This window comes from Bombus impatiens, unplaced genomic scaffold (genome assembly GCF_000188095.3).
Source record: "Bombus impatiens unplaced genomic scaffold, BIMP_2.2 scf_0279, whole genome shotgun sequence".
Lineage (NCBI taxonomy): Eukaryota > Metazoa > Arthropoda > Insecta > Hymenoptera > Apidae > Bombus > Bombus impatiens.
The window spans coordinates 738053-750066 of record NT_176698.1 but is presented as its reverse complement, the minus strand read 5'-3'; the positions used below and the strand labels follow the sequence as shown (position 1 = coordinate 750066).

The 12014-nt window shown below is 28.0% G+C and overlaps 2 protein-coding genes across 3 annotated transcripts; both read left to right on the top strand.

The window, feature by feature from the left end:
* The first annotated feature begins 1238 nt into the window (after positions 1 to 1238).
* On the top strand, positions 1239 to 5244 carry LOC100749593 (protein DENND6A). Its single transcript, XM_003488858.4, has 9 exons — positions 1239 to 2005; positions 2101 to 2397; positions 2472 to 2744; positions 2824 to 3009; positions 3075 to 3322; positions 3404 to 3594; positions 3651 to 3919; positions 3993 to 4205; positions 4298 to 5244. The coding sequence occupies exons 2-9, from the start codon at positions 2248 to 2250 to the stop codon at positions 4496 to 4498; spliced, it is 1731 nt and encodes a 576-aa protein (XP_003488906.1). The 5' UTR covers positions 1239 to 2005; positions 2101 to 2247; the 3' UTR covers positions 4499 to 5244.
* Positions 5245 to 5751: 507 nt separating this feature from the next.
* On the top strand, positions 5752 to 11787 carry LOC100749477 (kinesin-like protein KIF20A). 2 transcript variants are annotated; one of them, XM_012384705.3, is made up of 17 exons: positions 5752 to 5907; positions 5992 to 6514; positions 6591 to 7212; positions 7291 to 7721; positions 7785 to 7980; positions 8050 to 8482; positions 8560 to 8895; positions 9013 to 9121; positions 9189 to 9658; positions 9726 to 10019; positions 10101 to 10145; positions 10206 to 10289; positions 10375 to 10615; positions 10693 to 11075; positions 11138 to 11301; positions 11390 to 11516; positions 11592 to 11787. In XM_012384705.3, exons 2-17 carry the CDS (start codon positions 5992 to 5994, stop codon positions 11649 to 11651), a joined length of 4518 nt encoding a protein of 1505 aa, XP_012240128.1. In that variant the 5' UTR covers positions 5752 to 5907; the 3' UTR covers positions 11652 to 11787. The 2 variants fall into 2 exon arrangements, with proteins under 2 accessions (XP_012240128.1, XP_033176225.1); XM_033320334.1 differs by having other exon boundaries at positions 8560 to 8934.
* The last annotated feature ends 227 nt before the right edge of the window (positions 11788 to 12014 follow it).

Sequence of the window (12014 nt, the reverse complement as noted above, 5' to 3'; positions counted from 1 at the left end):
ATGGTACTAGCAGAAATTATCATGAAATTACCTTCAGAAATTGTTGACGACTTCGACACAACACGCAAAAATAGACTAACAATAAATGTAAATATTCGTGTTTGATGTTTCTTTTATAACTTCTTAGTAAAATTTTGAACTATTTATGTTCTTATAACATTCTTTTCTTATTTACACAAGTTTCGCCGTTAAAATCTGGGATACGTTGTAATATATATATATATGTATATATTTTAATTTAATTTCAATTTTAATTTAATTTAAAAACATTCTTGTAACTAACTTTACTGTTAATTTTTTGGCAAAGAAGAATAGAAGTTTCGCTTATTGAAATATCTTCGATTTCCAATGAAGTTTGATCGAAATATTAAAGTTAAAACAAGAGGTAGAATAAATACTTGCATATCTTGTATTTAATGTCAATATTGTGGTCTAACTTTTTATAATAACTTATAATAATAAATTACAATTGAAATGCAGATAACTTATGCAATTGTACAAATAAATTAGAAAATAAATGCAAGGGTAAACTATTATTATTTAAGTACATAGTATTCTTTAGTAAACGGACTTTTTTAAATTATGGATTTGTTACTGTAAAATGAAATTCTATAATCTACATATGTATTCAACTATATTTATATTACAATCACGTTACAAATCATAAATTTTTGATCAATATGAAATATACCGGTGCAATATGCATGCGTAGAATAGTGCACGCACATCGATAAAGATTTCCTCTTTGTATAATAGAAATTTATTGATTCATATAAAGAAACATATATATATATATATATTTATTATGTATGCATTAACGAAATTCATTCGTATAATGCCCTATACAATAATACACTTGACAATTAAAACTTTTACTTATTATTTTCTTATGATAGTTTTAATATCTTTATTGTTAGAGGTAAATTAATATATTCTTTCTAATATATATATATAAAATTTATTATTCATTAAAATAAAAATTCTATGATATGAAAATTGAATGTTTATGTGTATGTTATGTACAATATAAACGAGAACGATAGGAAAATAGTTTTTAACATTTTTAGTATTCTTCGTATATATTCGTAAGGAACTGAAATGAATGAAATATAATGCGGTTGAAAACGAAAAATAAAACAATTATGTTTGTTTCTTGTAGTTTCATCTTTAAACATTTTAGAAAGTATAAATATTGTAAAAAGCAAATTTGGTATCTATTGAGATTTGTATATAGATATATACATACATCAGTTTATAATTCGAGTTAACAAAGGGTCAGTACTGCTATGGTTGAATATTACTATTAGGGACATAAGGTATAAGCAAATCTCTCATGACTAAAGTGCGAGGTAGAATTGTACTGATTGCAATCTGTTTGTAAGCAATATATCTTTGATTTGATGTTATCTGACAAGATTGACGCGCTCAGATAAATCAAATTTCTGAAAATACATGTTTGATTTGGGAGGTTATGAAACTATTGTTATAGATACTGAGCATTATGAAGACTTTCTCCAATAAAGCGAAACCAAACGTTAAATACGTACATACGGAGATACTTTCATCGAAGAAAAGTACTGGTGTAAACGTTATTCATGAACATTTTCATTGCCATACCATCATTTTCGAAATCAAATTAACATGTTTGGCAGAATATTATTATTACAAGATGGAAAACACGTGGGCATTTTAACAATTGTGTGTAAATAGTAAAGAATAATGAAATAAGTGTATATGTAATGACCCTCGTGTTTTTGATACCTGAGTTTTTTCATTGTTCAATTAACATTCTTCCCTGACATTTTGATCCTTGTTCTCAATGATAGTAAACAAAGTGCATAAGTGTATTAAATGTTTTTAAATATCATTAAACAGGGTAAAAATATATGTATATATATATGCTGAAGTTAAAAGTAATTATGAGATTATTAAAATAGAAAGAAAAACTATCTAGGAAACAATTTTAATCCAAAAGCACGGAATAATGTGTACCTTAAATAAAGTTGTAAGTTCTTTATTGATGAACATATAAGCTAACATATTGTATAATATAATATATAGCATAAAAGTATAAAATATAATATTTTAATATGTTTTCAGATATCCAAATTCCTTTATAGGAAATATAACACACACATATTAAGTTGTAAATTAAACAGAAGTTTTTAAATTTGTCACTTAATAAGATATCAAGGTGACATGTTCCCTAATATATGCATGTGGTTATGTTAACCAAATTCTTATAAGATGTCAGTTGCCTCTTGTTCAAGAACTAGGAGAATGGATACTATAAGTAGTCAAGAAGAAATGATATATGAAAAATGGGAACGTTTTCATAATTGGGTACATTGCATGTGTATTGTTACTTTTGATCTTGAATTAGGTCAAGCTATAGAGGTACCCTTTTATTACATTTTATATTTAATTTTTAATACAATTATTTATTTATAAACTGTTTTTCTTTTATACAGGCTATATATCCATCTCATATCAAACTATCTGAACAAGAGAGATCTAATGTTTGTTATCTTGCTTTTCCCGATTCTAACTCTGGTTGTATGGGAGATACACAATATCATGTCAGAATAAGACAGAGTGGAGCTATCCTTCAAGAGACTAAAGCCTTAAAAGAATACGATAGAAAGTCACCTCCATTTTTACAATGTGATAAAGATTATTATTGGGGTTATGTATACTTTCGTCAAGTGAAAGATAAGTCTCTTCCAAGAGGATATTTCCAAAAGGTTTATTTTATATACTAAAATAATAAAGATGTAAATACAGGATCTTGAAGCATAAATAATAACTTTATTTATATGCTAGAGTATTGTTATAATTACAAAACTGCCATTTGTGAATCTCTTTGGTGAATTGTGTGCTTTAATTGCACCTGAATTTTTTGAAATGGGCAATGCAGTGATGGAAGCTATTGTAAGAGAAATTGATCAATGGCCTCCTCCAATACCAGGCCAAGTAGTGCATTTACCACTTATAGGTGTTTTATTTCAGGTAAAAGTTGATACATCGTAATTCGTATTTCCACCATATGTTATTTTTCATTCTTCATATTTTAGACATATATTCCAAATCAAAACTATAAAGCAACTGCACCTACAATTGCTGCCATGGATCATGCGCCAAATTTTCATGCAACTCGAAGACTAATTTTAACATCTGCCAATGAAGGAGATATGTTTAGAAGTTTAGCTAGTGTTGTAAGTTATGTACATTTATTATGGGAATTAGTATTACTTAGTGAACCAATTGTTGTTATGGCTGGTTCACCTACTGGTTGCTCTGAAATGGTCCAAGCACTTATTGCGTGAGTATTTTATTATATTTCTTAAATAGTTAAAAATAATTTTAATAAGAAAATGAAATAAAAAAATACGCTATTTTTTAGGATGATTGCACCACTAAAATATTGTGCTGATCACCGACCTTATTTTACAATTCATGATTCTGAATTTAAAGAATATACTACAGATGCTCCATCACCACCTGCTGTAATATTAGGTGTAACAAATCCATTTTTTGCCAAAACTCTACAGCATTGGCCTCATATTATAAGAATAAGTAATGGAACTAGTAATGGTAAGTTCTATGAAACAGTATATACATAGAATATTTAAATATTTTTTATATTTTAGAGAATCAAAGGTACAAAATAAAGAAATCAGAGAATCTCAAAATATTAGATTCAAAGCCAGGGGTTTATACTCAGTATAAACCTTTCCTTCAGAAGGATAAAACTATATTGAAGAAATTATTTAGAGGTATCCAAACAAAGAGGCCAGGGGAAGTGCAAACAGCTCTTTTAAAACGTCATTTGATAGAATTGACTGAAAGTTTTATGATACCTCTTGAAAGATATATTGCAAGTCTTATGCCATTACAAAAGGACATATCACCTTTTAAAGTAATTATCATTTTGTCTGTTGAATGTTTTAAACAGTTGGAACTATAATATACATATATTATAATTATTTTAGGCTACACCCATACCTGAATTATTTAATCCAAACGATTTCTTAGCTACTTTAAGTAGTGCTGGGCCACAATTAACTACAGGCATAAAAGGAGATTGGGTAGGATTATATCGACGATTTTTCCGTTCACCTAATTTTTCTGGTTGGTTTCATACTAGATACACAGAGTTATCACAAAAGTTACAAGTTATACAACTTGAGGCATTATCACAAGCGGTATGTTCGCGTTCAATATAAAAATTTGATCTGTTTTTAAAAATAAAAATGTTTATTTGTTTTATTTCTTAAACAAATTACCATTATTGTAGGATTTAAAAACCTGGGTGCAAGGAAAACAGGAAGTAGAATTGGTAGATATGATTCTTAGAATTCGGCAGAAGTTAGAAAAGACTTACGTTGATGAAGTACCTATAGGTAATTCTGTAAGGGAAAAACTTCAAGAAAGAATAAATGACATCACACATACATTGCCAGATGATTTAAAAGGCATTCTGAATCATGAATCTTGACATTACGATTACTGTATTAATTTTAAAACTCGTTAAATGGTATCACCATTTAAAAACAATTTAAAGCTATCAACATGTGATGAAAGAATTAGCTTGAAAATATTTCCAACAGTTGACGTTGTTGATACATAATAAAAAATTGACTTGAATGAAAAAAATAATGACTAAAATGTGTAAAAGACATAAAAGACATAAAAATGTAGAAAAATAACTGTGTTGATGTACTTTGGAAAAAGTAATTTATTTTTACTTGTAATTCCATTGTTGATTCAAATGATTAAATACTCTGAAGTGGATATTATAGGATGAAATATTCTTTTTATATGTAACATGAAACGTGATACAAAAGTCAATAATGGTGCGTGAAATATTTCATAGGTGCAACAAAAGACTTATGAGCTCACGTTAGTATTCCTACAATTATAAAATGTTAGGTATATTTATCATGTTTCTTTTGTGTAAATGATTATATTGTTTTCTAATATTTTACAATTTATATCTACTTTGTATAACCATGTCTCTTCCTCTAACCATCGTTTAATTTAAACAGTTTTTAATAATATTGGACTCCTTTTTTGAACGTCCAAAAAATATATTTTTTATTCCAAAAGTTATTATAGATTGTCATCGTACGTGAAGGTAACATAAAAAAGAGAGTACTAACTGCTATATGTACATATGTGTTTAATTTGAGATCTGTAAATATTGATATGAATGATAAATGTAATAAAGATTTATTTTAATAATGTGGTTATGCACATGTTTATTATAATCACCTTATCTAATTAAGAGGAATCATTACTTAATTTCTTACATTTAAACTATTTCTATATATTGCTTATATGTACTATTTTTTTTTAATATAATTGCTTTAACTAAATTTTATATTTTTAAGTACAAGGTAGGTATGTTTTGTCAAATCAGAACACAGTTTTCTATCTTCACTCTTATTGGTCGTTAAAAGTATATCTTGATTTTTATTGGTTATATGCTGAGCGCGGTAATAATATGTCCATCGAAAATTGTACCAATCCGAAGAAAGTATTCTCACGACAAGATTTTAAAATAAAATACTAACCGTTTGTTGTGGTTGTGGATTCCCGAGCTTTCTGTGAAAGAAATATGCGTTAATATTTACTTTGTTTTGATTGTTTAAATTTTCATATAGCATGTGAAAGCAGGTATTAATCTAACGTTTCATAAGTGACTACTATAGATACAAAGTAAAAGATATATATTTAAAATTGTTAACAGGTTATTGGTTTATTTAAAAATAAGATTTGTTTTCAGAAGTATGCAATAAAGGAAGAATTTAATTTTTCCATTCATTAAACAATATTTGTTTAATAAGCGCAAAGATATTTTATTTTTAATGTGACATAATTAATTGAAAGTTTTATCACAAGAAGGTATGAACAAAATTTTGATCGTTTTTTTCCATTACAAGGATTAATATAACAAAAGAATAACATATATTTTTCAAATGTTTGTAGATGAATAACACATTAGATTCTATTAGAACTTCTTATAATAATCCTCCAGATGACATGTCATATTTATTTGGCAGAGATCCTAGTATATTAGCCTATGGAAAGAGACCTTGTGTATTAAAGGAAACTAAGAAAAATTTACTTTCTGTTTATGACACTGAAACTCAAAGTGAAGAATCCAATTATACTGTACAAAGTGGTTCTTTAAATTCAGAATCAGAAACTTTACAAACAGTTAAAGTATATTTACGAATGAAACCATTCCCTAAGAAATTAAAATTATCTGAAGAGCAACAAGATGCATATAAAATTATTAATTCCACTACTTTGTTCACAAGATTGCCTACTTTAGATAATAATACCAGCTGTTTCAAGAGATCCAATAGTACCGATATTGTGTGTAGAAAGTTTACATTTACTAAAACCTTTGGACCAGAAACTACTCAGCTGGAATTGTTTGAACAATCTATAAAGCAACAAATGATAGATTTTCTAAATGGACAGAATTGTACTATCATGACTTATGGTAAATATATTATACAATTAAATTTATATATAATAATTTATATAATGTTCTAAATCATTTTAATATAATTTCATAGGTACTACAAATTCCGGGAAATCTTATACATTACAAGGGACTACCACATCCCCTGGAATAGTACCAAGATGCTTAGAATTTGTATTTTCAAACATTACACCAAAGTCTACTCCTTCTTATAAACCTATGAATCACTGTGATATTGTTATTTTGGATCCTCTTGAACGTGCCCAAGAATTAGAGATAAAAACCAAGCTACTAACATTTGCTTCTGTAGATAAATATCAGTTTATTAACGCTTATAAAGACATGCAAAAATTATTGCAAGAGGAATCACCTATTAGACCTAGTCAATGTATTGGTGCACATTATTCTGTTTGGGTTTCTTTCGCTGAAATTTATAATGAAATTGTATATGATCTTTTATCAAATGAGTGTCAGAAAAAGAGAACGCCGCTTAAATTAGCGACAGATGCTCATGGAAGAACATTTATTAAAGGTTTAAAGACTGTTTGTGTAAACTCTGGTTCTGAGGCTTATCAAGTTTTAATGGCAGGACAATATAATTTGAAAGTAGCTGCAACTGCTTTGAATGCAAGAAGTTCAAGATCACATTGTATATTCACCATAAAATTATTGAAATATTATATTGAGAATGATCCCAGTTCTGTTGAAGTTAGCACGTATGTAGAAAATAATCTTTTTTATTTTTATTGGATATTAATTACATGCTTTGTTACTTGTTATTTCTCAAATGATAGGTTTGCATTTTGTGATTTGGCTGGATCAGAACGATTAAAAAAAACCTTAAATATTGGAGACAGATTAAAAGAAGCACAAAATATTAATACAAGTCTCCTAGTATTAGGAAGATGTTTAAAAACCATTCATGATGGACAGTTATCGAAACAGAAAATAGAACATATTGGCCCATTCAGAGAATCAAAATTAACAAGACTATTTCAAAAAGCATTATCTGGAAAAGAGCATATAATTTTAATAGTCAATATTAATCCTATACCAAATTTGTACATAGAAACACAAAATGTGCTCAATTTTTCTGCTATTGCAAAAAAGATAGTTATAGAAAAAGAGAAAGTATGCAAGAAAACTAAATCGAGATTTTCACGAATAGTTACACAAAGCATAAAAACAGAAACTGATTGGGATGCTACAGAACTGGAAAGTGAAGGTATGCCTTGTATTATTAATCTTAATTTACAGTAGAATTTATAATTTTGAATTATCTTTATAGACTGGCAAAATATAGTTGATGATAACTCCGATTATGCTCAGTCAGAAGATTACAATGAGTTAATAAGTGAAAATAAAAGATTGAAAAAAGAACTTGCTACTTTAAAAAGTTCTGCATTGACTCGCGATCTGCAGATACGCGAAGAAATGGCTGACACTTATACATCTATAATGAAAAATCTTGAAACAGAATGGAAGTATGTACTAAATCATTCGTTTTCTCTATGCTAACATTTTTCATGTAAACTTTGTCAAATATAATTTAGGAATCGTATGAAAGACGTGGAAGAGCAACAAGAAGATGTACTTCACTGGTCTGTAAAACAAGTTGAAGATTTTTATAAGGAAAAATTGGAACAGCTTAATAGTCGTAAAAGAAGACGTTCGTCTGTTTCTATTAATAATTTAGATCTAGATGGTGACCCCAAAAACATTCAAGAATTAGAAATTGAAAATTCACACTTAACGTCAAAGATCATCTTGTTAAAAAATAGCATGAAGGAACTTAAGGAAGCAAATCAAAACTTAATAGCTGAAAAAACTAAAATAACTTTCGAACTCAGTTTGTCAAAAGAAGATCTAAAAAATGCAAACAATTTATTAAATGCAGTTCGAAAGGATGTCTGTTTGGATGAAGATGTAACTTGTTATGTAGAAGAATTAAATTCTCAATTATCTGCCAGGGAGGAACAGGTTAAGGTATGGTAATTATTAATTAATACTATATTTATAATTTTCGCGATATTAAACATATTTTTCGTTGTGTATTATTCCAGAAACTTAAGATATTTTTAAATGAAGCAAAACAAGAATATATTGATATTACTACAAAAGAGAGAGAAAAAGAACGTATAATTAAAGAGCAAGAAGAAGAGTTATATGACAAACAGGAAACAATAGATGATTTAGAAGCAGAACTTGCACATATTAATTTGTGTTTAACAGAAGAAACTAAAACAGTTGATATATTTGAAGAAAAATTAGAAAATCAAAATAAAATTATACTGAATTATGAAAACAAAGTACAAGATTTGGAAGATCAAATACGTAAATTGGAAAATGAGAACTTGTTATTAAATGAATTTAAATTACTTAAAGAAACAGTTGATACTGCAAAGAACATAGAACAAGATTGGGAATATAAAGATAATGTATGTTATTATTTACATTTTTAAAATATACCACTGCATCGATTAAGTGCACTAATAACATAAATCTTTATTTTATAGGAATGTAAAGACATTAAAGGTAGAAATATTGCCATCGAAGAAAATTTATCTTCTGATCTCAAAGTAGAAGTAGTAATAGTGGATTCAAATAATAAACATACACAGACAGGTATGTATACATAATTTTATACGACTTTAAAGTCATGATGTAATTTAATATATTATTAACTTTACAGAACATATATCCGATGCTCAAATGGAAGAAACGGTATTGGCAGTAGGCAAAGAAAATTCTGCTCTGGAAGAAAAATTAGTTCGAAGTACAACTGAAATACAAAGTTTAAAGCAAGAACTGGAGTTTGCCAAAGTCAAGTTAAAAGATATATCTGAACAAATACGTAATTTAAGAATGAATAGTACACAATCTAAAAACCGCAATGATGAAAGTGTAAAAGAGAAAGTAACGGTAGAAACAGTAGACATAAGTTGTCAAGCGCACGTAGAATCTAATGAAGCTTCTTTACAAACATCTAAGAACGATGTATTCAATAAAAGTAGTCAAACTATTGAAAATATGATAAAAGAAAAGGCTAGCCAGACAAGTTTTACTGAAGAGACTGATGATTATGAGATTATATTAGATAAATTGACAAAATTAATGGTAAAATACGATGACATTAAGACACAGTATGAAGAAAAATGTCTGGTTGGTAATTAAATGTAATATGATGCTCTTTTTTTCATATTTGCATAATTCTTTTTTTATTTTCAAGATGAAAGAAGAAGTGGACCAAAAGGTATTAGGTTTAGAAGAAAAAATAGAAAAACTTGTTGAAGAAAATAATGAAAGTAAGGCTAATGTAGAAGAATATAAACAATCGATTGATTTGCTTCAGAAAGAACTTTCTTTAACGAAGAAAGATAAAATGCAGGTCCAAGAGATGTTAAAAAACGCAAATAATATTAAGGCTTTTCTAAAAACAGAAACTAGCGATTACGAACAAGAAAGTAAAGAGAATGATGGGCAGCTTTCTTTCAGTAAAAGTGACTGTAGTGAGTGTACGGAAGTAGGTTACTTTTTATTATTCTATAACAACTTTTTATACAAATTTTTATACAAATGTAATGAAAAGATTATATATTTACAGAAATTGAACGCGTTGCAAGCAGAGTTTGATAATCATATTTCAAAGGTATGTATAAGTAATATCACCATTCTTTACAGTAATATAATCTGTTTAATTTTATTTTAGTGTAAAAATGACCACGAAGAAGCAACAAATAAGTTACAAAGAGAACTTTCATCCATGGCAGAAAAGTATAATATCAAATCGCAGGTATTTAATTAAATTCATATAAATATACTATATGTATGTATATATTCTTCAGTAAAATTTAATAATTTTTTAAATAAAACTCTAGTGTCTCGATGCTCATGCCGCTAAAATAGTAGAGCTAGAACGTAATCTTGATAGTATAACTGAGCTTCAGGAAAAAATTCGCGAATTAAATAAGAGTTTAGAAACATGTCAAGCTGAAAAAGATCAACTGCAAAAGTTATTGGATGAGAATAATGATAAGCTTTTACAACTTGAAGATCGTTTGGGACAAGCAGAGGAACAAGAGCGAGAGAAAGATGCTGAAATTATTTCTCTTCAGAAAGGTTAGTTCAGTATCTACGGTATGTTATTTTAACAAATGATATTCCCCTTAAAGTTACTACATTGTGCATTTTCACAGAAATGAAATTTATGATACAAAAACACGAAGAAAATAATGACAGAAGCGATAAATTAATGGAAATAGAAATGAAGAGTACAATTAAGAATCTAACAGATACGAAAGAAATGCTTGCTCGAAAGCAAGAATATATCGAACAGTTAGAAATGCGCGTTAAACATAGCGAACAAAATGCCAAAATATTAGATCTTTTAGAACAAACTGCTCAAGAAAGGAAAGAGGAGAACGAAAGGTTAAGAACTGTAAATGATGAACTGAGGAATGGCTTGATCGAGAAAGAGCGTGAAATGGAATCATTTATGAAGAATAGAGATGAAATGGTGGCGAAGTATGAAAGCTTAGTAAAAAGTCAACAAGAAGAGTTGGAAAAGCAAAAGCAAAAGGTATCTTCATTGCAAAATTTAATACAGTTTAATAAGCTTTTTTTAATAACTGCCTTTTGTAGTTAATAAAGAATCGTTCTAAAGATAAAGAGTGTTGTGAAAATACATCTGAAGACGAGGTGATACTTAAAGATCGTCGAGTAAGACGTCCACCAAAGAAGTTTACACCATCATCTCCAAAACAGGATGAAATTTCAGTGATCGATCTTTCTGGCTCGGATTCGAAGTATATTACACGAAAATGAGATATAGAAGAGTAGTATGTCTTTCTAAGTTAAAAATTTATACTGAAACACATTACTTTTATATTTTAGACGAAGTGTAAAACGCACTACTACTTTACCATCTCGGGAAACAGCTTCGGAAAAGAAGAAAAACACCCGTAAAAAGAAATTATACATTACAGAAGATGAATCTTTCCAAGATATCGAGCCGCTCGAGGTAAGTTTTTAACAATTTTTCTATAATCTATCGAATACATCATTTATTCATTTTGCATATTGTTTGTTTGTTTAGAGTACATTAACTATCACACCGTCAGTATCAACTCGTAAATTAAGAAGCAGACGAAAATAATATATTCTGCAATATATTATATCGTTTAATGTATTGTAAATAGATTGTGCTAATTAAGGACAAATTAATAAAAAGCAGCAGTATTTCTGTATCTTTAAAATGTATTTCGTAATAAAATACCGTGTTTTTTAAAAAATATGATGCCTTTTTTATTAATACCATTACACTCTAAAAATATTAAATTATGTAAGCAGTTTTATAAATATAAAAGTATTGACATTACATATTATACCACAACATTAACACTCCACAAGTTTATGTTTTTTGTATTCCTACATAGAAGCTTTGGTATTGGAAGGAACTCTGACAGGTAAAAGATTTATCAACTTATTTATGGTATTTTTCAATTTATTTTTTACGAGG